The following is a 25,403-nucleotide window of genomic DNA, read 5'->3' as shown; positions in this document are numbered from 1 at the left end:
ATAAGCCTGCAGGAGGTAAACTGGAATATCTCAGGTCTTCACTGCTACAGGGGAATATACAGAAACAATATGAAAAAAAGGGGGAAGAAGGTGTTCCTAACAAACCAAGATGCTATTTTGATAGAATCCAATGACAGCATGGAAGTATAAGTGACAGAAAAAGAGTTTAGAATCTGCATTTTTTTTTGTGGTGCTGGGGATTTAAACCCAGGGCCTTATACTTATGAGGCAAACACTCTACCAACTGAGCTATATCTCCAACCCCTAGAATCTGCATAATTAAAATGATATGTGAAGCAAAAGATGAGATAAGAGAGCAAATGCAGGCAATGCATGATTACTCCAATAAACAGTTAAAAGAACAAATGCAGGAAGCAAAAGAGTACTTCAATATAGAGATAGAGATTCTGAAAAAAATAGAAATACTTGAAATGAAAGAAACAATAAACCAGATTAAAAACTCAAAAAAAGCATCACCAACAGAATAGATCACTTGGAAGACAGAATCTCAGATAACAAAGACAAAATATTTATATCTTGAAAATGAAGTTGATCAAATTAAGAAGATGGTAAGTATCTCCAAGAATTATGGGATATCATGAAAAGACCAAATTCAAGAACTATTGAGATTGAGGAAGGCACAGAGATACAAACCAAAAAAGTGAACAACCTGTTCAACAAAATAATATCAGAAAATTTCCCAAACCTGACAAATGAAATGGAAAATCAAATACAAGAGGCTTGCAGAACACCAAGTGCACAAAATTACAACAGATCCACACCAAGGCACATTATAATGAAAACACCTCACATAAAAAACAAATATAGAATTTTAAAGACTGTGAGAGAAAAGCATCAGATTACTTATAATGTGAAACCAATACACATATCAGCAGATTTCTCAGCCCAGAAAATCAAGAAGGACTTGGAACAATATATTTCAAGCTCTGAAAGAACAGGGATGCCAACCAAGAAACCTATACCTAGCAAAACTAACCTTCAGATTTGTTGATGAAATAAAATCTTTCCACAAGAAAAAAAGGTTAAGAGAATTTACAAATAGAAAGCCTGCACTACAGAACATTCTCAGCAAAATATTTCATGAGGAGGAAGTGAAAGACAATACAAGTCAGCAAAGGAAGGAACTACCCTAAAGAAAAAGCAATCAAAGGAGAAACCAAGTCAAGTTAAAAACCAAAAATAAGCCAAAATGACCAGGAATACAAATCATATCACAATAATAACCCTAAATGTTAATGGCCTAAATTCATTAATCAAAAGACATAGACTGGCAAATTGAATTTTAAAAAAGAACCCAACAATATGCTGCCTTCAAGAGACTCATCTCATAGAAAAAGACATCCACAGACTAAAGGTGAAAGGATGGGGAAAAACATACCATACACATGGACCCAGTAAAAAAGCAGGGGTCTCCAACTTCATATCAGATAAAGTGGACTTCAAACCTAAGTTAGTCAGAAGGGATAAAGAAGGACATTTCATACTGCTTAAGGGAAGCATAAAATAGCAAGATATAACAATTTTAAATATTTATTCCCCAAACAATGGAGCATCTTTGTACATCATAAAAACCCTTCTCAATTTTAAGAATCAAATAGACCAAAACATATTAATAGTGGGGATTAACACACTGCTCTCACCACTGGATAGATCCTCCAAACAAAAACTGAACAAAGAAACTATAGAACTAAATAATATAATCAATAATATAGACTTAACAAACATGTACAGAGTATTTCATCCATCATCAAGTGAATATACTTTCTTCTCAGCAGTTCATAGATCCTTCTCCAAAATAGACCATATGCTATGCCAATAAGAAGCCTTTAGTAAATACAAAAAAATAGAGATCCTACCCTGGATCCTATCAGACCATAATGGAATGCAATTAGAAATGAATGATAAAATAACAAAAAAAAGAACTACTCATACACCTGGAGACTAAATAATATGCTATTGAATTATGCAATGATAACAGAAGACATCACAGAAGAAATAAAAAATTCTTAGAGATAAATGAGAACAATGACACAACATATCAAAATCTCTGGGACACTCTGAAAGCAATACTAAGAGGAAATTTCATTGCATTGAGCTCATACATTAAAAAATAAAAAGTCAATAACTAAATGACCTAACATTACATCTCAAAACCCTAGAAAAAGAAGAACAGATCAACATCAAAAACAGTAGAAGACAGGAAATAATTAAAATCAGAGCTGAAATCAATGAAATTGAAACAAGAGAAACAATTAAAAAAACTGACAAAACAAAAAGTTGGTTCTTTGAAAAAGTAAACAAAATTGATAAACTCCTAGCCACACTAACAAAGAGAAGGAGAGAGAAAACTCAAATTACTAGAATTCATGATGAAAAAGGAAAGATCATGACAGACACCATTGAAATACATAATATAATTAGGAGCTACTTTGAAAATCTGTACTCCAACAAAACAGAAAATATCCAAGACATTGACAAATTTTTAGAGACATATGATCCTCCCAAACTGAATCAGGAGGACATACACAATTTAAACAGATCAATATCAAGCAGTGAAATAGAAGAAGCCATCAAAAGCCTACCAACAAAGAAAAGCCCAGAACCAGATGAATTCTCAGTTGAATTCTACAAGACCTTTAAAGAAGAATTGATATCAATACTCCTCAAAGTATTCCAGGAAATAGAAAAGGAGGGAACCCTTCCAAATTTATTCTATGAGGCTAATTTCACCCTAATACCTAACACAGTCAAAGACACATCGAGGAAAGAAAACTTTAGACCAATATCCCTGATGAACATAGATGCAAAAAACCAAAACAAAATACTGGCAAATTGCATACAAAAACATATTAAAAATATAGTGCCCCATGATCAAGTGGGGTTTATCCCAGGGATGCAAGGTTGTTTCAACATCCGGAAATCAATAAATGTAATTCATCGCATCAATAGACTTAAAGTTAAGAATCGCATGATTATTTCAATAGATGCTGACAAAGCATTTATTAAAATACAACACCACTTCATGCTCAAAACACTAGAGAAAATAGGAATAGCAGGAACATACCTCAACATAGTAAAGTCTATCTATGCTAAGCTTGTGCCATCATCATTCTTAATGGAGAAGAATTGAAAGCATTCACTCTAAAAACTGGAACAAGACAGGGATGCCCTCTTTCACCACTTCTATTCAACATCACCCTTGAAACTCTAGCCAGAGCAATTAGACAGACCAAAGAAACTAAAGGAAAAGAAGAACTCAAGCTATCACTATTTGCTGATGACAAGATTCTATAACTCGAGGATCCAAAAACCTCCACGAGAAAACTTCTAGAACTAATAAATTAATTCGGTAAAGTAGCAGGATATAAAATCTAATGCATTTCTATTCATAAGTGATGAATCCTCTGAAAGAAAAATTAGGAAAACCACTCCATTCACAATAGCATCAAAAAAAAAAAAAAAAAAAAAACCTTGGGAATCAATCTAACAAAAGAGGTGAAAATACCTCTACAGTGAAAACTACAGAACACTAAAGAAAGAAACTGCAAAAAACCTTAGAAGATGGAAAAGTCTGTCATGTTCTTGAATAGGCAGAATTAATATTGTCAAAATGACCATTCTACCAAGGGCACTATACAGATTCAATGCAAGTCCAATTAAAATCCCAATGATGTACCTCATAGAAATAGAGAAAACAATCATGAACATCATCTGGAAGAACAAGAGACCTTGAATAGCCAAAACTGTTGCTCCCTGTCAAGCAACAAGGTCTGATGTATCTCCTCAGGACCCACCTGAGGAGAATACAGGGCCAAGCAGGATGATGAGTGTTGGCAGCAATGGAAACACACCAGAGCCGGGAGGTCTGTCAGTGCAGGAAGCACAGCAGGAACTCATTTATTGAGGAAGTTACACAGCTTTTATGTAGGGTGGGGGCTAGGTGAGAACCAATTAGCTTAAAGGTCAGCAAGGTACGTGGAATTCACAAGGGTGAGAGCCCCATAGGATGATATGGCAAGCACGAGCTGATCACATTCACAGAACTGTTGCTAACCAATCCGTGACAGTAGGGGGTGGAGATAAGCAGGCCAATCAGGGATTTACACATAACTGGTTGCTGGGTAAAAACATATTTTTCAGTTTCCAGGGGAGAGTGGCAGTGCAAAGAAGTCTGGGTCAGGCAGTGCCACGTATGAGGAAGAGGTTGCCATGAGGGTGCAGCCGCCATTATAGGGTGCGTCCCCTATAATTCCCCCTTTTTGTTTTATTACCCCCCCTGGAGCCAGTCGGAAGGTGGAGCTTCTGTCATAGGTTGTCTTCTCTTTAGAGATCTTACCTGTCTCTGAATACTCCACAGCACCTCAACAGCTCAGGGGGAAGGGAAACCTCATCAAGAGCTTGTCTTAGGTTGTCCCAGTGTCCTGGGATCTTACCCGTCATTAGCTCAAGGGGTCTCCGGGGGTCAATCTTGCATTATCATTATATGCTTCCTCATAACCAGTGGCTAGCCATTGGTATTGTACTTGAACATTCATTAATTATACTGCCTCCAAGTGTTTCTGTATGAACTGTATAAGGGAAGTAAGTAAGGGAGCCAGCCATGTAAGCCCATCCAGAAGAAGCTAGATTGAAGCTTGGTATGCCAATTTTTCAGATTTTCTTGCAGTTGTTTGATCTTGTTATGGACAATTCTGGACTGATTGGCATAAAAGCAGCATTCCTCCTGAAGAAACAAGTAAAACCCTCCTTCCATGGTAGTTAGTAAATTTAACCCTCTGCAAGGGTTAAACTCTGCTGCAAGGGAATTTAATTGTGCCTGAAGGTCTAAGATTGCACTAGCCACTTATTACATATCATCTATTAATTGTTGTGAAGGTTTATTATATAAGGTAAGAGAGGTGCCTAGTCTGGCAATTTTGGCTCCTGCTTTAGTAGCTACCTTGTTCTTAACATGTTGTTCATAAAGAGGAATCATGCTCATTTGGATATTGTGCGTATCCATCCTCTGGGGCCGGTACTCTCACGTATTGTTGCCTTAACATCATTAGTTGGACTGTGCTTACACTGTCCCTGATAAAAGTTATTAACCTATTTAGAATGCCGGGGGCGAAGGTTAAGAGTAAGAATAAAATAATAAGTGGCCCCAGTAAGGTAGAAATCAAGGTGGTCAACCAAGGGGAGGAATTAAACCATTATTCAAACCAGCTTTGCCGTGCTTCTTGCTACTTTTTCCATTTTGTCAGTGCTTCTCTAACTTTAGCCATAGATTCTTTAATTACTCCTGAATGGTCAACATAAAAGCAACATTCTTCACCTAGGGTTACACACAATCCTCCTCACTGTAGAAAAATCAAATTTAATTCCCTCCTGTTTTGCATTACTACTTCAGCTAGGGAAGCGAGGGATGCTTGAAGGTTGGAAATGGAGTTTTCTAGCTTGTCAATATCTAGATCAATAGCTGCTCTTAAATCAGAATTTTGAAGCGGTGACATTGGCTATTTCATCGGTTTCTGCATTGATGATCATCCAGGTTTGGTTCCATGGGAGGTGGGGGTTTCCTTAAACTAGTATAGTACTTACAGTTAGGAAGCAAAGGGTTACTAAAGGTCTCATGGTAAGCAGAGGGATGTAGGGTTTAGTATGGTTTTGATACTTATGGTATAGCTCCAGGTGCTCCAAGAAAGCTTGGATGATGATGGCACTAATGAACACCAACAGAGAGATGATGAGCAGTCCGGTGATGATGAGGCAAAGAGTCCACCAAGGTTTTTGCATACCTGTCAAAGACAAGAGAATACCATACCTCAAGAGGTGGAGCTCCTTGGGCCAGTATTATCATTTTGTGAGGGGAGGGCATCATTTGGAGGGGGGTGATATTTAATGTTCTATGCAGGGACCCAAATGGACTTGTCCTCATCAATAGGAAATATGCATCTGAATCCCCTCCCAACAGTTATGAGAGGGTCAGGACCTCTCCCGGCCCCTGTGAGAGGGTCTTTCCATTGAACTTTGATGGTGTGATATTTTACTGTGGTTGCCCAATGCTTTTGGAAAGGGGAGAGATGATCATTTTTGGAAAAATTTAAAATATTTAGAGTGCATAGTGCCATCCTTAATTGATCATGGGGGGATGATATTCCCCCTTTTTGTTTTAATAGCTGGGTCTTTAGGGTTCTGTTTTGTCATTCGACAATTGCCTGACCAGTGGGATTGTAGGGTATGCCCGTATTATGCTGGATGCTCCAGCGTTCTACAAATGTGGAGCATGATTTACTGGTGAAGCAAGGGCCATTGTCAGTTTTGAGTTGTTTGGGTAGGCTGAGGACTGCAAAACATTGTGGTAAATTATTGATAGCATGTTTTGTCTTTTCTCCTGCATGGGCTGTGGCACAGCAGGCATGTGAGAAAGTATCAATGGTTACACAGACGTATTTGAGCTTTCCAAAAGGAGCATAATGGGTGACATCTGTTTGCCACAGATAGTTAGGTGTTAACCCACAGGGATTGACTCCAGCTTCTTGTAAAGGAGGTACTTGTAGAAAAGGTGAACAAGATTTACAGGTCTGGGCAATTCGTTTTAGGTCCTTAATAGGGACCTGGGGATACCTGTGGTGTAAGCCCCGCCAATTAACATGAGTAAGCTCATGAAAGGAGGTAGCCTCCTCTTGAAAAGAATAGCTTTGCAGAGAAGATGCTAAGGAGTCAGCAATTGTATTGCCCCTGAGATAAAATACCTGGGAGGCGTTGGTGCCCCTGGAGGTGCTGCAGGAATATAGGTTTAGTCCTCAACTTTAATAGGTTTCTTGCCTGAAGCATTGAAGGGGTGATGGGATTATCATCAAGCTTAATGTATGACCAGGGGAGGTTAGGGAGCAGATTGACAGCATAGAGGCTATCAGTGAACAGGTTGAAAGGCTCTTGTATCTCGCTTAAGGCCAGAACAAGGGCATAGAGCTCTTTGAATTGTGCTGAACCTTGGATGTCATGGACTAATGTCCTGGGGGTTACATCACCCTGCATAGAAGGTGGAAAAATAACTATTGCTGCTCGTCTCTTTCCCCCATCTGAGAACACCATGAGAAAGGAAGGATCAGCCTCAGGTAAAAACAATCTTGGTGTAAAAAGTAACAATTTTTACATATACCCTATTGATAACAGGTCCTATAGTAGAATATTAAATGATAGAAATAAATCCACAATAAAATTTACTCTTTATAATTATCATTACAGACAAGTTTAGTTTGGAGAATAGCAGCTTGGTAAATTCCCTGCTTTAAAACTTGTATACCTGGAAAATATGAACACATTTAATATACAAAGAGTGACCATTTCAGAATTACCTTGACACTTTTATATTATCCAATTTAGTTTTTAAAGAAAAATTTAGACTCTAACATAGTACAATACTCTAACAGTTGTTTAACCATAATTGTATAAAGTTCAATTTTCAAGATGAATTGTCCTAAAGAGTGAAACTTAACAGCTATAATGTTAAGAGTAAATTAGTGTCTGTAAGAAATCCTTGTCAATTTAACATATAAATTAAACTTCGGTTTATATCAGTACAGTAGTATTTGACTTTAAGAAAAACCTTAAACAACTTTAACTGATTGTCTCACATACTTGTAACCAACTTAGTTACATGCAAACTTGTTGACATTTGCCCTTTACTTACAGACTTTCTTAGCACTTACTTAGACCCTCATGTATTTCATTATATAAACACTTTCTTATCCAGAAAGATTTTGTTCTTCACTAAATATACTTCCATTTCTAGAGCCTTTTATTTTCTCTTTCCTATGTGTTGACCCCTTTTTGTTCACATTCTGAAACAACTCTTATGAAATTTCTAAATTTAGATAAATTACTCCATTTTAACAAGATAAAATACTTTGTTGTTTATAGTACTCTAACTGAAACACAGTGAGAGGGGTAGATGATAACTCTAAATCCAAATCTAAGAGCTCCTTGGAGCTTTGCAGACCTGAAGGGAGAGGAGGGGGAAGTGGTAAGGGAGCAGATGGAATGCTCACCCTCCGGGTTGGGTTTTGCCTGTTAGGACATAACTCTTAATAACCTTGTTTTTAGTAATGACACAAAGCAATTTTAAACCCTTTTTAATTTACCAATTAAACACCAATAATGTTTAAGTATGTTACTCCATGGAATTTAAGGACTTAAGAGTACTTAATGTTATTTAACAATTAACTTTTTAACTTTGCAAATTAATCAGATGTCACTAACAAACACATTTGAGTAGTCCCATACATGTTAAATTTAATTTACTTATTTTGAAAAAAAGAAGATATCAGACAAGTGTCCTGAACAGTATTTGCCATCTCTTTCCTATTGAAGAAAAGTCCTAGAAACAATTGATATTAGACATTGTTTAACATCAACATTTCATTAGTTTGACCACCTAGAGACTTGCGAGTTATTTCTAAAGACATTTCACTTTTATTAGTTTACCTAATTTAAATTGAACCTTTTTAATTCACATGAATTAAAAATATTTGGATCCATTTTTAAATTTTAATTTTAGGAGTGTTCAGTTTTGATACAGACAAAACATGACATCAGACAGCACAACATACAAATAACACAAAATTAAAGGCCTTGTAACTTTATAGGTAATCTCCATTGCAATGTATGATGTTCAAAAACTCTAGTTGAATAAAAAAATAGAACTGATCAAAAAAATCATTAATCTAGGTATGTAGGATCAAAATTATGAGCTCAAAAATACAGCATTAAAGAAAAACAAAACAAAACAAGAATCTTCAGTCTGAAGTCATCCCCCGCTGAGACTGCTGCAGCCTACATTCCAATGCAGGCTTCAGCAATGCCAGGCAGGGGAAATTGCCCAGGATCTTTTAACCCTTTTTTTCCTGGTTGAGAAATCAGGTTAGGTTTGAATGCAGAAAATCATGAAACATTATTTCCCACTACTAACATTTTCACAAATTGATCTCTCAGTGGGCCTGGAGGGAACTTTCTCTGTAAAGTTTTTTCCACTCTGTCTAAAATGTGACTAAATCCTCAGAGGCCTTTTGTGTGATACCTGAGATTGGGGGCTCTGAGGGGCCCTCCTCAATTTTCTTCCAGGCCACCAAGCCTAAAGTGCATACCTGTTCCTGATAAGGAGCGGGTATGGCCGCCTGCAGTAGGCCCATAGAGAATAGATCATTAGACCCTGAGAGCATTCCAAAGGTGATGGGGATAGGTGGATTAGCAGCTTGGTTTCTCTCTGCCTGAGTATGACACTCGTCATTGAAAAAGGCGCACCACTTAATATACATTGGACCTGGAAGAATGACCTTACTTAGGTTTTTCCAGTTCTGTGTGGTGCAATTTTGATGGGCAAGACCTTGAAGGATTCTGCCCAGGGGGAATTTGGGCCATCCTCAGCGATGGCTTTCTTTAGTCCTTCTAAATCTTGGGCCTCCCATGGGTACCAGATAGTAGGCCTATTACCTCCTGGGTCAGCATTCACCGGAAAGAGATGACATGCTTCAGAGGCATGGCAGGGAGTGGCCCTGTGCTAAAGATAAGTTTCATATCTGGATAGGGTGGAGGAGGGGATGAAGAAGCCCGGAAAGGGTTAGAAGAGGGAGTGGACTCAGGAGAGGACCACTTCAAGGGCACGGTGTTTCCTCCCTAGGTGGCCATGGGATTGCATCAAAGGAATCAAGAGGGGGGTCAGTTTCTGTCTCTTGTGATAGTTCCTCTTGACCCTTGCCTGGGAGGACCTCAAGACGGTCCTTTGGAGAGCCGGCGCCTTTGGAGAGGCCCCTATCTTTGTCTGGGTTGTGGGTAGGATACGGCAGGAAACAGCTTTTAAGGTCTGCGATAGTGGGGAAGGCCCCGAGAGGGGGGATATCTCCCTTATTGACTTGCGCCTTATGAAGAAGTTGTTCAATTCTGTCCCATGTCTCCCAGTCAAACAAGTTTGCTTCAGGCAGCCAAGGGACTGCCTTAGGGAGGGCCTTCCAGGTTTGAAACACCTGGCTATCTGAGAGTTCCAATCCTCTACTTCTAAGGAGAATCCTAAGGGAATCAAGGGAGGGGTCAGACTTGGAATTGGACTGTCCCATATTTTATGGGAGTACACTCACCCGCAGTCCGATTGGCCTGTTGGTGACTTCGTCTTCCTCACACGGGGCACCAGTTGTTGCTCCCTGTCGAGCAACAAGGTCCGATGTATCTCCTCAGGGCCCACCTGAGGAGAATACAGGGCCGAGCAGGATGATGAGTGTTGGGGGCAATGGAAACACACCAGAGCTGGGAGGTCTGTCAGCACACGAAGCATAGCAGGAACTTGTTTATTGAGGAAGTTACACAGCTTTTATGTAGGGTGGGGGCTAGGTGGGAACCAATTAGCTTAAAGGTCAGCAAGGTACAGGGAATTCACAAGGGTGAGAGCCCCATAGGATGATATGGCGAGCACGAGCTGATCACGTTCACGGAACTGTTGCTAACCAATCCGTGACAGTAGGGGGTGGAGATAAGCAGGCCAATCAGGGATTTACACATAACTTGTTGCTGGGTAAGAACACATTTTTCAGTTTCCAGGGGAGAGTGGCAGTACAAAGAAGTCCAGGTCAGGCAGTGCCACATATGAGGAAGAGGTTGCCATGAGGGTGCAGCCGCCATTATAGGGTGTGCCCCCTATAAAAACAATCCTGAGCATAAAGAGTATAGTAGGAGATATCACAGTACCAGACTTTAAACTATACTACAGAGCAATAATAACAAAAATGACATGGTATTAGCACCAAAATAGACAGGCAGATGAAGGGTACAGAATAGAAGACACAGAGACAAACTCACATAAATAGAGTTACCTCATACTAGACAAAAGAGACAAAAACATACAATGGAGAAAAGATAGTCTGTTCAACAAATGTTGCTGGGAAAACTGGAAATCCATATGCAGGAAAATGAAATTAAACCCCTATCTCTCACCCTGCACAAAACTCAAATCAAAATGGATAAAGGACCTAGGAATTAGACCACAGACCCTGCACCAAATAGAAGACAAAGTAGGTCCAAATCTTCATCATGTTGATTTAGGATCAGACTTCCTTAAAAAGACTCCCAAAGCACAAGAAATCACATAAGAATCAATAAATGGGATGGACTCAAACTAAAAAGCTTTGTCTCAGCAAAGGATACAATCAATAATGTGAAAAGAGAACATATATGATTAATAAATATATGAAAAGTTGTTCAACATCTCTAGATGAGATGAAATGCAAATTAAAACAACTCTAAGATTTCATCTTACTCCAATTAGAATGGCTATTATCAAGAACATAAAGAATAATAGATGTTGGCATGGATGTGGGGGAAAAGGCACATTTTACATTGCTGGTGGAGATGCAAATTGGTGCAGCCACTCTGGAAAGCAGTGTGGAGAATCCTCAGAAAACTTGGAATGGACCCACCTTTTGACCCAGTTATCCCACTCCTCTGGTTATACCCAAAGGACTTAAAATTACCATAGTACAGTGACACAGCTACATCAATATTTATTAGCAGCTCAATTCACAATAGCTAGATTGTGGAACCAACCTAGATGCTCTCCAACAGATGAATGAATAAAGAAACTGTGATATATATATATATATATATATATATATATATATATATATATATATATATATCTCAATAGAATATTATTCAGCAATAAAAAGAATAATATTATGGCATTTGCAGATAAATGAATGGAATTGGAGAATATCATGCTAAGTGAAATAAGCCAATCCCCAAAATCCAAAGGCCAATTTTTTTCCCTGGTAAGTGAATGATGATATACAATGGAGGTAGGGGGTTTGGGTGAGAGAACAATGGAGGAATTTTGGATTATGTAGAGGGAAATGAGAGGGGGGTTATGAAAAATGGTGGAATGAGACAGACATCATTATCCTATGTACATGTATGATTACACAAATGGTATGAATTTACATCATGCCCAACCATAGAAACTAAAATATGTACCCCATTTGTGTACAATGAATCAAAATGCAGTCTGTAAAAATAAAAAAAAATTAAAAAAATTAAAATTTAAAAAAATGTAAATCAAGGCCAGTTTTTATATTTCTGAACCAAGATCTTTGAAAAGGTAAGAAGATCGATAAGTCCATAGCCAAATTAACCAAAATAAAAGGGATAAAATCCCAAATTAATAGCACTAGTGATTAAAAAAGGAGAAGTCACCACCACAGACAACACAGAAATCCAGGAGATTAGAAACTATTTTGAAAGTTTTATACTCCTATAACTTATAATGATATGGAAGCATTAATAAAAACCTTCCAATAAGGAAAAGTGCAGGAAGAGATGGATTCTCAACTGAAGTCTGCCAAACCTTTAAAGAACTAATTCTAATGCTTCTCAAATTACTCCACGAAATAGAAAGAGATGGAGCACTTCCAAATTCATTCTATGAAACCAGTATCACACTCACACCAACACCAGGTAAGGGCACATCAAGGAAAGAAATCTATAGACCAATATCTCTCATGAAATCAGATGCAAAAATACTTTTAAAAAATTTAGCAAATCATGTTCAACAGCATGTTAAGAAGATTGTACATTATGACCATGTTGGTTTTATCACAGAGATGCAAGAATGTTTAACATAGACAAACCAATATGTGTAATCCACTACATAAACAGAAGTAGGGACAAAAATTACTTAGTCATCTCAATACATGCAGAGAAGACCTTCAACGAAATCAGGACCCATTCCTGAAGAAATAAGGGATAGACGGAACCTACTTGAATATCATACAGGCTATACATGAAATGCCCAAATGCAACCCCATGATAAATAGTGAAAAACCAAAAGCATTTCCTTTCAAATCTGGAAAAAGACAAGGATGTCCACTCTCATTGCTCCTCTTTAATCTAGCACTGGAAATTCTAGCAAGAGCAATTAGGAAAGTGAAGGAAATAAAATGAGTAAAAATAGGAATGGAAAAAAACAAATTGCCACTGTTTGTAGTGGTAATACTATACTTAGAAGATTCCATCAACTCCAAAAAAAGACGGCTGGAACTGGTAAACAAATTTGGTAAAGTGGCAGGTTACAAAATCAACAAAGAAAAATCAAGTATATACCAACAATAAATTTGTGAAGACAGAAATCAGAGAAACTGTTCCATTCACAGTAGCCTCCAAAAACGACCATGGAATAAATCTAACCAGTGGAAACTACAGAACATTTTAAAAAGAATTTGAAGATCTCAGAAGAGGGAACTCCTTGCCATGTTCATGGATAGGCAGAATGAATATTGTTAAAATGGCCATACTATAAACAATATGCTGATTCAATGCAATCCCATCCAAATACCAATGTCATTCTCCCTACAAATAAAAAAACAGTTCAAAAATTCATTTGGAACACTAAAATACTCAGAAGAGCCAAAGAAATTCTAAGCTGAAAAATGCAATGCTGAGGCATCACAATACCCAATTCCAAAATAGACTATGAAGCTATAGTAATAAACCTGTCTGGTACTGGCATAAAAACAGACATATAGATCAATACCACAGAATAGATGACAGCAAAACAAAACCACCCTTCTGCACTACTGTAATCCTCCACAAAGTTACCAAAAACATACATTGGAGAACAGACAGCTTTTTAAAATTTGTTCTAAGGAGGTATACATGATATTAGAATGCACTATGACACATCATAAATAAATTGAGTATAGTTTCTCATTCTTCTGTTTGTACATGATGTAGAATCCCACAAATCAGGTAGTCATATGTGTACATAGGGTAATGATGTCTGATACATTCTACTATCCTTCCTACCTCCAAACCCCCTAACTACGCTCTACCTAATCTGAAGTAACTCTATTCTTCCCTCAACCCCTCCTTATTGTGAGTTAGCATCCACATATCAGATAAAACATTTGGACTTTGGTTCTTTGGGGTTAGCATATTTTGCTTGGCATGATATTCTCCAGCTCCATCCATTTACCAGCAAATGCCATCATTTCATTCTTCTTTAAGGCTGAGTAATATTCCATTGTGTATATATGCCATATTTTCTTTTTTTTTATTTATTTTTTTTATTTTTTTACGTTTACATAGGGTAATGATGTTTATTTTATTTTTCCCCTCCCCCCAACCCTCCCACCCCTCCCACCCTCCCACCCCTCCCACCCCTCTTTTCCCTCTACACAGTCCTTCTTTCCTTCATTCTTACCGCTCTCCTTAGCCTAACTCTAAACCTAACCCTAAACCTAATGCTAGCCCGTCCCACCCCCCATTATATGTCCTCATCCGCTTATCAGCGAGATCATTCGTCCTTTAGTTTTTTGAGATTGGCTTATCTCACTTAGCATGATATTCTCCAATTTCGACCATTTGCCTACAAATGCCATAATTTTATCATTCTTCATTGCAGAGTAATATTCCATTGTATAAATATGCCACTGTTTCTTTATCCATTCATCAACTGAAGGGCATCTAGGTTGGTTCCACAATCTGGCTATGGTGAATTGAGCAGCAATGAACATTGATGTGGCTGTATCTCTGTAGTATGCTGATTTTAAGTCCTTTGGGTATAGGCCAAGGAGTGGGATAGCTGGGTCAAATGGTGTTTCCATTCCAAGCTTTCTGAGGAATCTCCACACTGCTTTCCAGAGTGGCTGCACTAATTTGCAACCCCACCAGCAATGTATGAGTGTTCCTTTTTCACCACATCCTCGCCAACACCTATTGTTGCTTGTATTCTTGATAATCGCCATTCTAATTGGGGTGAGATGAAATCTTAGGGTAGTTTTGATTTGCATTTCCCTTATTACTAGGGATGTTGAACATTTTTTCATATATCTGGTGATTACTTGTACATCTTCTTCTGTGAAGTGTCTGTTCATTTCCTTAGCCCATTTGTTGATTGGATTATTTGTATTCTTCATGTAGAGTTTTTTGAGTTCTTTATAGATTCTGGAAATTAGCGCTCTATCTGAGGTATGGTTGGCAAAGATATTCTCCCACTCTGTAGGCTCTCTCTTCACATTTCTGATAGTTTCCTTTGCTGAGAGAAAGCTTTTTAGTTTGAATCTATCCCAGTTGTTGATTCTTGCTTTTATTTCTTGTGCTATGGGAGTCCTGTTAAGGAAATCTGATCCTAAGCCAACAAGTTGAAGATTTGGACCTACTTTTTCTTCTATAAGATGCAGGGTCTCTGGTCTGATTCCGAGGTCCTTGATCCATTTTGAGTTGAGTTTTGTGTAGGGTGAGAGATAGGGGTTTAATTTCATTCTATTGCATATAGTTTTCCGTTTTCCCAGCACCATTTGTTGAAGAGGCTATCTTTTCTCCATTGCATATTGTTGGAACCTTTGTCTAGTATGAGAAAATTGTATTTATTTGGGTTTGTGTCCATGTCCTCTATTCTGTACCATTGATCTACCTGTCTATTTTGGTACCAATACCATGCCATTTTTGTTACTATTGCTTTGTAGTAGAGTTGAAGATCTGGTATTGCAATACCCCCTGCTTCGCTCTTGCTACTGAGGATTGCTTTAGCTATTCTAGGTTTTTTATTCTTCCAGATGAATTTCATAATTGCTTGCTCTATTTCTGCAAGGTACATCATTGGGATTTTAATTGGAATTGCATTGAATCTGTATAGCACTTTAGGTAGTATAGCCATTTTGACGATATTAATTCTGCCTATCCAGGAACATGGGAGATCTTTCCATCTTCTAAGGTTTTCTTGAATTTCTTTCTTTAGTGTTCTGTAGTTCTCATTGTAGAGGTCTTTCACCTCTTTTGTGAGATTGATTCCCAAGTATTTTATTTTTTTCAATGCTATTGTGAATGGGGTAGTTTTCCTAATTTCTCTTTCTGAAGATTCATCACTTATGTATAAAAATGCATTGGATTTATGAGCATTGATCTTGTAACCTGCTACTTTACTGAATTCACTTATGAGTTCTAAAAGTTTTCTGGTGGAATTTCCAGGTTCCTCTAAATATATAATCACGTCATCAGCGAACAGGGATAGTTTGAGTTCTTCTTTTCCTATTCGTATCCCTTTAATTTCTTTGGTTTGTCTCATTGCTCTGGCTAGAGTCTCAAGGACGATGTTGAATAGAAGCGGTGAAAGAGGGCATCCCTGCCTTGTTCCAGTTTTTAGGGGGAACGCTTTCAGTTTTTCACCATTTAGAATGATATTAGCCATGGGCTTAGCATAGATGGCCTTTACAATGTTTAGGAATGTTCCCACTACCCCAATTTTTTCTAGTGTTTTGAGCATGAAGGGATGCTGTATTTTATCAAATGCTTTTTCTGCATCTATTGAAATAATCATGTGATTCTTAACTTTAAGTCTGTTGATATGGTGAATGACATTTATTGCTTTCCAAATGTTGAACCAACCTTGCATCCCTGGGAGAAAACCCACTTGATCATGGTGCACTATCTTTTTAATATATATTTGTATGCGATTTGCTAAAATTTTGTTGAGAATTTTTGTGTCGATGTTCATTAAGGATATTGGTCTGAAATTTTCTTTCCTCGATGTGTCTCTGTCTGGTTTAGGTATCAGGGTGATATTGGCTTCATAGAACGAGTTTGGTAGGGTTCCCTCCTCTTCTATTTCATGGAATAGTTTGAGGAGTATTGGAATGAGCTCTTCTTTAAAGGTTTTGTAGAACTCGGCTGAGAACCCATCTGGTCCTGGACTTTTCTTTGTTGGTAGGCTTTTGATGACCTCTTCTATTTCATTGCTTGAAATTGGTTTATTTAAGTTGTGTATGTCCTCCTCGTTCAGTTTGGGTAGTTCATATGTCTCTAGAAATTTGATGATGTCTTCGAGGTTTTCTGTTTTGTTGGAGTATAGATTTTCGAAATAGCTTCTAATTATGTTTTGTATTTCACTCGTGTCTGTTGTGATGTTTCCTTGTTCATTCCGAATTTTAGTAATTTGAGTTTTCTCCCTCTTTCTCTTTGTTAGTGTGGCTAAGGGTTTATCTATTTTATTTATTTTTTCAAAGAACCAACTATTTATTTTGTTAATTTTTCTGATTGTTTCTTTTGTTTCGATTTCGTTGATTTCGGCTCTGATTTTAACTATTTCCTGTCTTCTACTACTTTTGGTATTGGTCTGCTCTTCTTTTTCTAGGGCTTTGAGCTGTAGTGTTAAGTCATTTATTTGTTGATTTCTACTTCTTTTTTTGAATGCGCCCCATGAAATAAATCTTCCTCTAAGTACTGCTTTCATAGTGTCCCAGAGATTTTGATATGATGTGTCTTTGTTCTCGTTTACTTCTAAGAATTTTTTTATTTCCCTCCTGATGTCTTCTGTTATCCATTCATCATATAATAGTGTATTATTTAGTCTCCAGGTATTGGAGAAGTTTCTGTTTTTTATTCTGTCATTTATTTCTAATTTCAATCCATTATGATCTGATAGAGTACAAGGTAGTATCTCTATCTTCTTGTATTTACTAACAGTAGCTTTGTGGCATAAAATATGGTCTATTTTAGAGAAGGATCCATGTGCTGCTGAGAAGAAAGTGTATTCATTCTTTGTTGGATGGTATATTCTATATATGTCCGTTAAGTCTAAATTGCTGATTGTGTTGTTGAGATCTATAGTTTCTTTATTCAATTTTTGTTTGGACGATCTATCCAGTGGTGAGAGAGGTGTGTTAAAATCGCCTAGTATTATTGTGTTGTGGTCTATTTGATTTCTGGAATTGAGAAGGATTTGTTTGACGTACATGGATGAGCCAATGTTCGGGGCATAGATATTTATGATTGTTATGTCTTGCTGATTTATGCTTCCCTTAAGCAGCATGTAATGTCCTTCTTTATCCCTTCTGACTAGTTTTGGTTTGAAGTCCACATTATCTGAGATGAGGATGGATACTCCAGCTTTTTTGCTGTGTCCGTGTGCATGGTATGTTTTTCCCCATCCTTTCACCTTTAGTCTATGGGTGTCTCTTTCTATGAGATGAGTCTCTTGCAGGCAGCATATTGTTGGATTTTTCTTTTTAATCCAATCTGCCAGTCTATGTCTTTTGATTGATGAATTCAGGCCATTAACATTCAGGGTTATTATTGTGATATGATTTGTATTCCCAGTCAATTGACTCATATTTGTTTTTGGCATGATTTGGTTTCTCCTTTATTTGGCTATTCCTTTAGGCTAGCGCCTCCTGTTGCTGATTTGCATCGTTGTTTTTCATCTCTTCCTCATGGCATATTTTGCTGAGAATGTTCTGTAATGCTGGCTTTCTTTTTGTAAATTCCTTTAGCTTTTGTTTATCATGGAAGGATCTTATTTCATCGTCAAATTTGAAGGTAAGTTTTGCTGGGTATAAGATTCTTGGTTGGCATCCATTTTCTTTCAGGGCTTGGTATATGTTGTTCCAGGCCCTTCTAGCTTTTAGGGTCTGGATTGAAAAATCTGCTGATATTCTTATTGGTTTCCCTCTGAATGTAATTTGATTCTTTTCTCTCGCGGCCTTTAAAATTCTGTCTTTATTTTGTATGTTAGGTATTTTCATAATAATGTGCCTTGGTGTGGGTCTGTTGTAATTTTGTATATTTGGAGTTCTATAAGCCTCTTGTACTTGGTTTTCCATTTCATTCTTCAGATTTGGGAAATTTTCTGTTATTATTTCATTGAATAGATTGTTCATTCCTTTGGTTTGTTTCTCTAAGCCTTCCTAAATCCCAATAATTCTCAAATTTGGCCTTTTCATGATATCCCATAGTTCTTGGAGATTCTGTTCATGATTTCTTACCATCTTCTCTGTTTGTTCAACTTTGTTTTCAAGGTTAAATATTTTGTCTTCAATGTCTGAGGTTCTGTCTTCCAGGTGTTCTATCCTATTGGTTATGCTTTCTATGGAGTTTTTAACTTGGTTTATTGTTTCCTTCATTTCAAGGATTTCAGTTTGGTTTTTTTTCAGTATCTCTAACTCTTTATTGAAATGATCTCTTGCTTCCCGTATTTGGTCTTTTAACTGTTGATTGGTGCGATCATTTAATGCCTGCATTTGCTCTTTCATCTCCTCCTTCAATGCCTGCATTTGCTCTTTCATCTCCTCATTAGCTTCCCTGATCGTTTTAATTACGTACATTCTGAACTCCCTTTCTGACATTTCTTCTGCTGAGCTGTCATTGGGTTTTATTGATGTAGTATCTAGGTTTGTTTGGGACATTTTCTTCCCTTGTTTTCTCATAATGGTCAGTTGTCAGTGGGACCCTGAGATATTGCAGTTTTCCACTATTGGCTTATAGTGTCCCAGTAGATTTCCAGTGTATCACCTCCCAGCCTTCAGTAGCCTGATGTCTTGGAGGAATCTGATAAAGCAGCTCATTCGAAGAATACTGCCCCTAACCCCCTACTGGTTCCACGTTTTGGAACTGGCTCTGTGCGGAAATGCTCTCACTGTGGGCCTGCACCGTGCAGCTGGCCGTGTGGGAAGAGCCCACTGCCGGAGTGTGGAAGACTACCTTGGGAAGACTCTAGCTGCCCTGCCCGGCTCCACTAAGCCACCTCTATCTGGGCCTGCCACCCGGGCTGAGCTTTACCCAGTGGGCAGACTCACCCGTGGCTCTATTTCAGTCCGAGTCTCTCTATGCCTCCCCCTCTTAGCTCCTGGGTTCTGGAGCGACCGGGGGTGCAGTCTCCCTCTAGGCCGCCATCTTGGATCTCCCCGTGAAGAGAGCCTGCAGCCGGAGTGGGCAGAGCCGCCTTAAGAGGTCTCCGGCTGCCCTGCCCTGATCTCTGAGGCTGCTTGCAGATCGAGGCTCTCCGCTGGTTCTTTGCAGGAGTACACTGCGCTGCAGCGGCTCCGGGACTCGGAGCCTGCTCTGTTCAGAAAGGCTCTCACTAGCGGGCCAGTTCCGTTCCGAGAACCTGGAGAAGCTGGCTGTGTGGGTGGGGCCCACCGCCGGAGTGCGCAGGACTGCCTGTGGATGACTCTAGCTTCCCTGCCTGGCTCCGATAAGCCACCTCTATCTGGGCCTGCCACCCGGGCTGAGCTTTACCCAGTGGGCAGACTCACCCGTGGCTCCACTTCAGTCTGAATCTCTCAATGCCTCCCCTTCTTAACTCCTGGGTTCTGGAGCAAATGGGGGTGCAGTCTCCCTCTAGGCCGCCATCTTGGATCGCCCCGTGAAGAGAGCCCGCAGCCGGAGTGGGCAGAGCTGCCTGAAGAGGTCTCCGGCTGCCCTGCCCTTATCCCTGAGGCTGCTTGCAGATCGAGGCTCTCCACTGGTTCTTTGCAGGAGTACACTGCGCTGCAGCGGCTCCGGGACTCGGAGCCTGCTCTGTTCAGAAAGGCTCTCACTAGCGGGCCAGTTCCATTCCGAGAACCTGGAGAAGCTCCATATTTTCTTTATCCATTCATCTATTGAAGGGCATCTAGGCTGGTTCCATAGTTTAGCTATTGTGAATTGAGATACTATGAACATTGAAGTGACTGCATCACTGTAGTATGCTGATCTTAAGTTCTTTGGGTATAAACGAAGGAGTGGGATAGCTGGGTCAAATGGTTGTTTCATTTCAAGTTTTCTGAGGAGTCTCTACTACTTTCAATAGTTTCACCAATTTGCGGTCCCACCAGCGTTGTATGAAAGTACATTTTTCCCCACATCCTTGCCAACATTTATTGTTGCTTGTATTCTTAATAATTGCCATTCTGACTGGAGTGAGATAAAATCTTAAAGTTGTTTTAAATTGCATTTCTCTGATTTCTAGAGACATTGAACATTTATTTGTTGATTGATTGTATTTCTTCTGTGAAGTGTCTGTTTAGTTCCTTAGTCAAACCATTTACTGATTGGGTTATTTGCTTTTTTGGTGTTAAGTTTTTAGAGTTCTTTATATATCCTGGAGTTTAGTGCTCTATGTGAGATGCATGTAGTAAAGATTTTTTTCCCATTCTGTAGGCTCTCTCTTTACATTATTGATTGTTTCCTTTGCTAAGAAGAAGCTTTTAAGTTTGAATCCATCACATGTATTGATTCTTGATTTTAATTCTTGCATTTTATGAGTCTTGTTAAGGAAGTCAGATCCTAAGCTGACATGGTGTAGATTTGGGCCTACTTCTTCCTCTATTAGGTGCAGGGTCTCTGTTCTAGTGCCTAAGTCTTTGATGCATGTTGAGTTGAGTTTCCTTCAGGGTGAGAGATAGATGTTTAATTTTATTTTGTTACATGTGGACTTCCCAGCACCATTTGTTGAATAGGCTATTTTTTCTTCAGTGAATGTTTTTGGTTCTTTGTCTAGGATGAGATAACTATATTTATGTGTGTTTCTCTCTGTGTCTTCTATTCTGTACCACTTGTCTACATGTCTGTTTTGGTGCCAGTAGCATGCCATTTTTCTTTTTTACTATAGCTCTGTAGTATAGTTTAAGGTCTGGTACTGTGATGATTCCTGATTTTCTCTTCTTGCTAAGGATTTCTATGGCTATTCTGGGTCTCTTATTTTTCCAAATGAATTCCATGACTGCTTGTTCTAGTTCTATGAAAAATGTCATTTTTAACACATGATGCTGATACAACTGCTAATGCATACATAGGAGAATGAAACTAACCATTTTCTCTCCTCCTGACCAAAAATCAACTCAAAATTGATCAAAGAACTTGTCATTACAGCAGAAACTGTGCAATTCCTAAAAGAAAATGTAAAGCTAACCCTCCAACAAATATGCACAGGCAATAAATTTCTCAATGGGATTTCTAAAACTCAGGAAATAATGCCAAGAATTAATAAACAGAATGGCATCAAATTAAAAGCTTCTGCACAGCAAAGGAAGCAATTAGGAATGTGAAGAGAGAACCTGCAAAATGGGAGAAAATCATTGACAACTGACATTCTGATGGAGGGTTAATAACTAGAATATATAAAGAATCAAACACCAAAACAATCCCAAATATCCTAATTAATATAAATGAGTCAATGAACTCAACAGACACTTCTCAAAAGAGGAAACACCAATGGCCAACAAAAACATGAAAAAATGTTCAACATCATTAGCAATTAGGGAAAGGCACCTCAAAACTAGACTGGGATTTCATCTTGCAGCAGACAGATTGGCAGTCATCAAGAACACAAATAACAATAAATGTTGAAGCGTCAAAAGACTAGGCATGGGACCACCATATGACCCAGTTATACCATTTCTCAGTGTTGACACGAGGAAGTAGTCATCTTATTATAGTGATACATGCATCACTACATTTATAGGATCACAATTCCCAATAGCCAAACTATGGCACCAGCCTATGTACCCATCAACAGATGAATGAATTAAGATAATGTGGTATATATACACAGTGTATACACAGTGGAGTTTTATTCAACCATAAAGAAAAATAAAATTATGGCATATGCAAGAAAATAGGTGGAGCTAGAGACCATGATGTTAAGTAAAATAGGTCAAACTCGGAAGGTTAAGGGTTGTGTGTTCTCTTTCCTATGTAGATACTCTAGAGGATGAAGGAAAACTAAGTTGGAGTGGATCTCCTAAAAATCAAAGGAAGATCAGTAGAGGAAAGGGACCAAAATGTGGTAGGTAGAAAAGGAAGTACACAAAGGCTGGGGAGTGATATTGGCCAAATTATATTGTTATATTGTGTGCATGTATGAATATGTAGCAATAGATTCCATCTGAATTTACAACTTAATGCACCAATAAAAATGTGGAAAAATCAATTAAAAAATCAAGTTGGCAAATTAATTTTAAATAATATCACTATGAATATGTTTACCAACTGTAAAATGGGGGTGAACACCATTCCCTTCCACATTCATTCCCAAAAATAAAGCAAGTAGATCAAGATTCATTTATCACAAGCTGACACATAATAGTTGGTTAGTGAATAATGGCTGTTATTATTGGTTGGTCACAGAAGTGTGAGGTTTCCCTTTCCTTTATCCCAGAATTTAAGAATTGGACTCTACCAGGATGAGTAGTGTGTTCTCTTTCTTCTCCCATTCATCTGTTCCCTTCTTTCCTGCTTCTTGTCACCAATTCCCTTAGCCCTTCCCCTCACATGGGTTCAAACCCTGGCTCCTTCCCACCCCTCACTGGGCCTTCTCACCCTGCCCTGGCACAGCCCTGGTTCAGCGTGGCAGGAAGCTCATGGTGAAGTTTGGTGGGACCCTGACTGAGCCTGGGTCTTGAAAACAACTTTATATTCTGGGATACCAGGGAACACTTGAAGCAGAATTTTTGAATGATGGTGTGGAGAAAGAGAAAGAGCTCCATGGTAGCCAGGCCTTCTCCCAAGGAGCCCTGCTTGCCTGATAAGGAGAGGAGGGAGGAGTGGGGGTGAAGCCAACTTTCACTGCAGACTTGCTCCACTACCACTAGATCCCTGCTGCATTCTCCCAGGGAGTAGGGACTGCAGTACTGTGACCTGAGAGACTAAGGGAAGACTCTATCTCTCTCCCAGTCTTACTGCCCCTTGTACATGAGATGGTGTGGTCCATGGAGGGCTATAGCAATGGGAAGTTTTGGAGTAATGCACCTTCCCACAAATATTCTCATATAGGTCCTCTCTGCTGTCTTCTCCTTCCTAAGGGTCTGAGTATTTGTGTGTGTGTGTGTGTGTGTGTGTGTGTGTGTGTGTGTGTTCCTTGGATAGAACTCTTCCTCACTGTGAGTCTTGATTTCCTCCATTTTGGAAAGTGGTTTTTCTTTTCCCTTTGGCCTGGCTACAGACACTTGGTGCTTGGGAGTCATGGGCGTTGCAAGTAGTTGGTTCAGTTGGCAAGAGAAATTTCCCAGCTGGAGAAAGACACTAGACTGCAGGGAGGAAGGAGATCTGGGATGATGGAGATCCAGGTGGGTGTGAGCCACCTGGTCTCTTACCCATGGAAAAGGGCTTACCCATGGAAAAGGTGAGCATCAACCTTCTTCTGTTGTCCCTTGTCATCCAGAAAGTGCTGGGGGTTGAAATCATCAGGTGTGGAGAAGAACCTGGGGTCAATCAGCAGGGAGCACAGCATAGAGATCACATCAGTGCCCTAGCAGGTGAGAGGAAGGGGGATTTGACAAGATGGGTGTGAGGAGTATGTACTGAAGTCAGTGAAGTGTTAGTTGGGGATGGAGGGAATTTTGTGGTGGAGGTGAAGGGAAATGGGAAGTGAGGTACTTGGGGTCATCTCTGGGAGAGCTTTGTAGGACATGAGACTACTGTCACTCTTTCAGAAGTTCAGAGAAGATGGGGTTGTGTCCTAGGACAGTATATGCCTTGGGGCATATACTGCTCTTTTCACTCAAGGAAGGAAGTTGGGAGGACTTGGAGGCTCATGTGCTCTGAGACAGATTTGGGGACTGGTATGAATTTCCTAAGGCATTAAGTGTGGGGGAGACACGGGAAGTAGGAAACTGTGAGTGGGAAACCTAAAGGGTCATGGTGGTTGAGGAATTCTTTGACTGAGTAAATGGGACACAGTCTGGAAAGCATCTGATGAAGAGTGAGTGTTGGGTTCCCAGGAGGCATGGTGTAGTCCTGCCAGGTAGGGCAGGGAAGCATCTTGGGTAGGAAGAAGTCCTGAAATTTGATGTCCTTGATGACCTTGTGAACCATGGTGATGAGACCCATATTTGTGAATCTCTGGCAGGTTCTTCATCTCTGAATGGAACATTTCAAAATGCTGGGGTTGTGGAGAGAAGGCAAAAAACAAAGATAGTTGTCAGAGGACAGCACCCAGTGTGAGTGGTATCTGTTTCAAGGCCAGGATGGTACTGTGTGGGAAGCCATCCTTATCTAGCATAATCAGGCAGTTCCCTCTCTAGTTTCCCTGAGATAATGGCTCCCCTAATTCCACCCTATCCTGTCCATCAGAGAAGAAGCTTCTCCCAGTCTTGCCCCCTTTATCTGTGTGTCTATAAATAAAAGAGAGTTGGGCTACTCCAGTTTGTTGTTGTTGTTGTTAGAGGCCAGACCTGTTATGGCCAGACCCATCACACCCCCTCTCATTTAAAGAGTATTGACTCCTGTGTATTTATTGAGTAGATAAGTTTTTGGGTAATAGATTGAAAAAACAACCAACACTCTCCTCTGGTAGATGACCCTTTTCTCATCCACACAGGATGTGGCACAGAGGCCCCCCCACATTTGCATCTGAACAGCAACTGTTCAAGAGGATTTTAGAAGAAAGAATAAAGGTAAGGTGTTGACCCCTATCCCATGGGAAGCACAAGCATGTGAATAAGTTTAGCAGTAAGAAAGGAAAGGGAATTTAATTGTGTGATTAGTGTCACTTAATTGTGTGATTAATGCCTGGGGAATTTGCTCTCTACAGAGAGAGAAATAAAATTTATTCAGTTATATCTAATACTTAGCCAGAGTGAAAATTCAGTGGAAAGAATGCAACT

General features: G+C 39.2%; 1 protein-coding gene across 1 annotated transcript in view; it reads right to left on the bottom strand.

Annotated features, from left to right (window-relative positions):
- Window positions 1–3,977: 3,977 nt before the first annotated feature.
- Window positions 3,978–25,403, bottom strand: part of LOC124966126 (cytochrome P450 2A3-like) — a 54,231-nt gene continuing 32,805 nt past the window's right edge. The window contains 8 exon segments of the mRNA XM_047527198.1: window positions 3,978–4,070; window positions 5,602–5,798; window positions 9,083–9,179; window positions 10,137–10,199; window positions 23,226–23,320; window positions 23,892–23,916; window positions 23,918–24,048; window positions 24,561–24,649. Of these exon segments, the coding sequence (XP_047383154.1) occupies window positions 3,978–4,070; window positions 5,602–5,798; window positions 9,083–9,179; window positions 10,137–10,199; window positions 23,226–23,320; window positions 23,892–23,916; window positions 23,918–24,048; window positions 24,561–24,649 (790 nt within the window).

The sequence above is a fragment of the Sciurus carolinensis genome, chromosome 16 (assembly GCF_902686445.1).
Source record: "Sciurus carolinensis chromosome 16, mSciCar1.2, whole genome shotgun sequence".
NCBI lineage: Eukaryota > Metazoa > Chordata > Mammalia > Rodentia > Sciuridae > Sciurus > Sciurus carolinensis.
The sequence above is the reverse complement of the archived record's forward strand: the minus strand, read 5'-3'. Positions and strand labels throughout refer to the sequence as shown.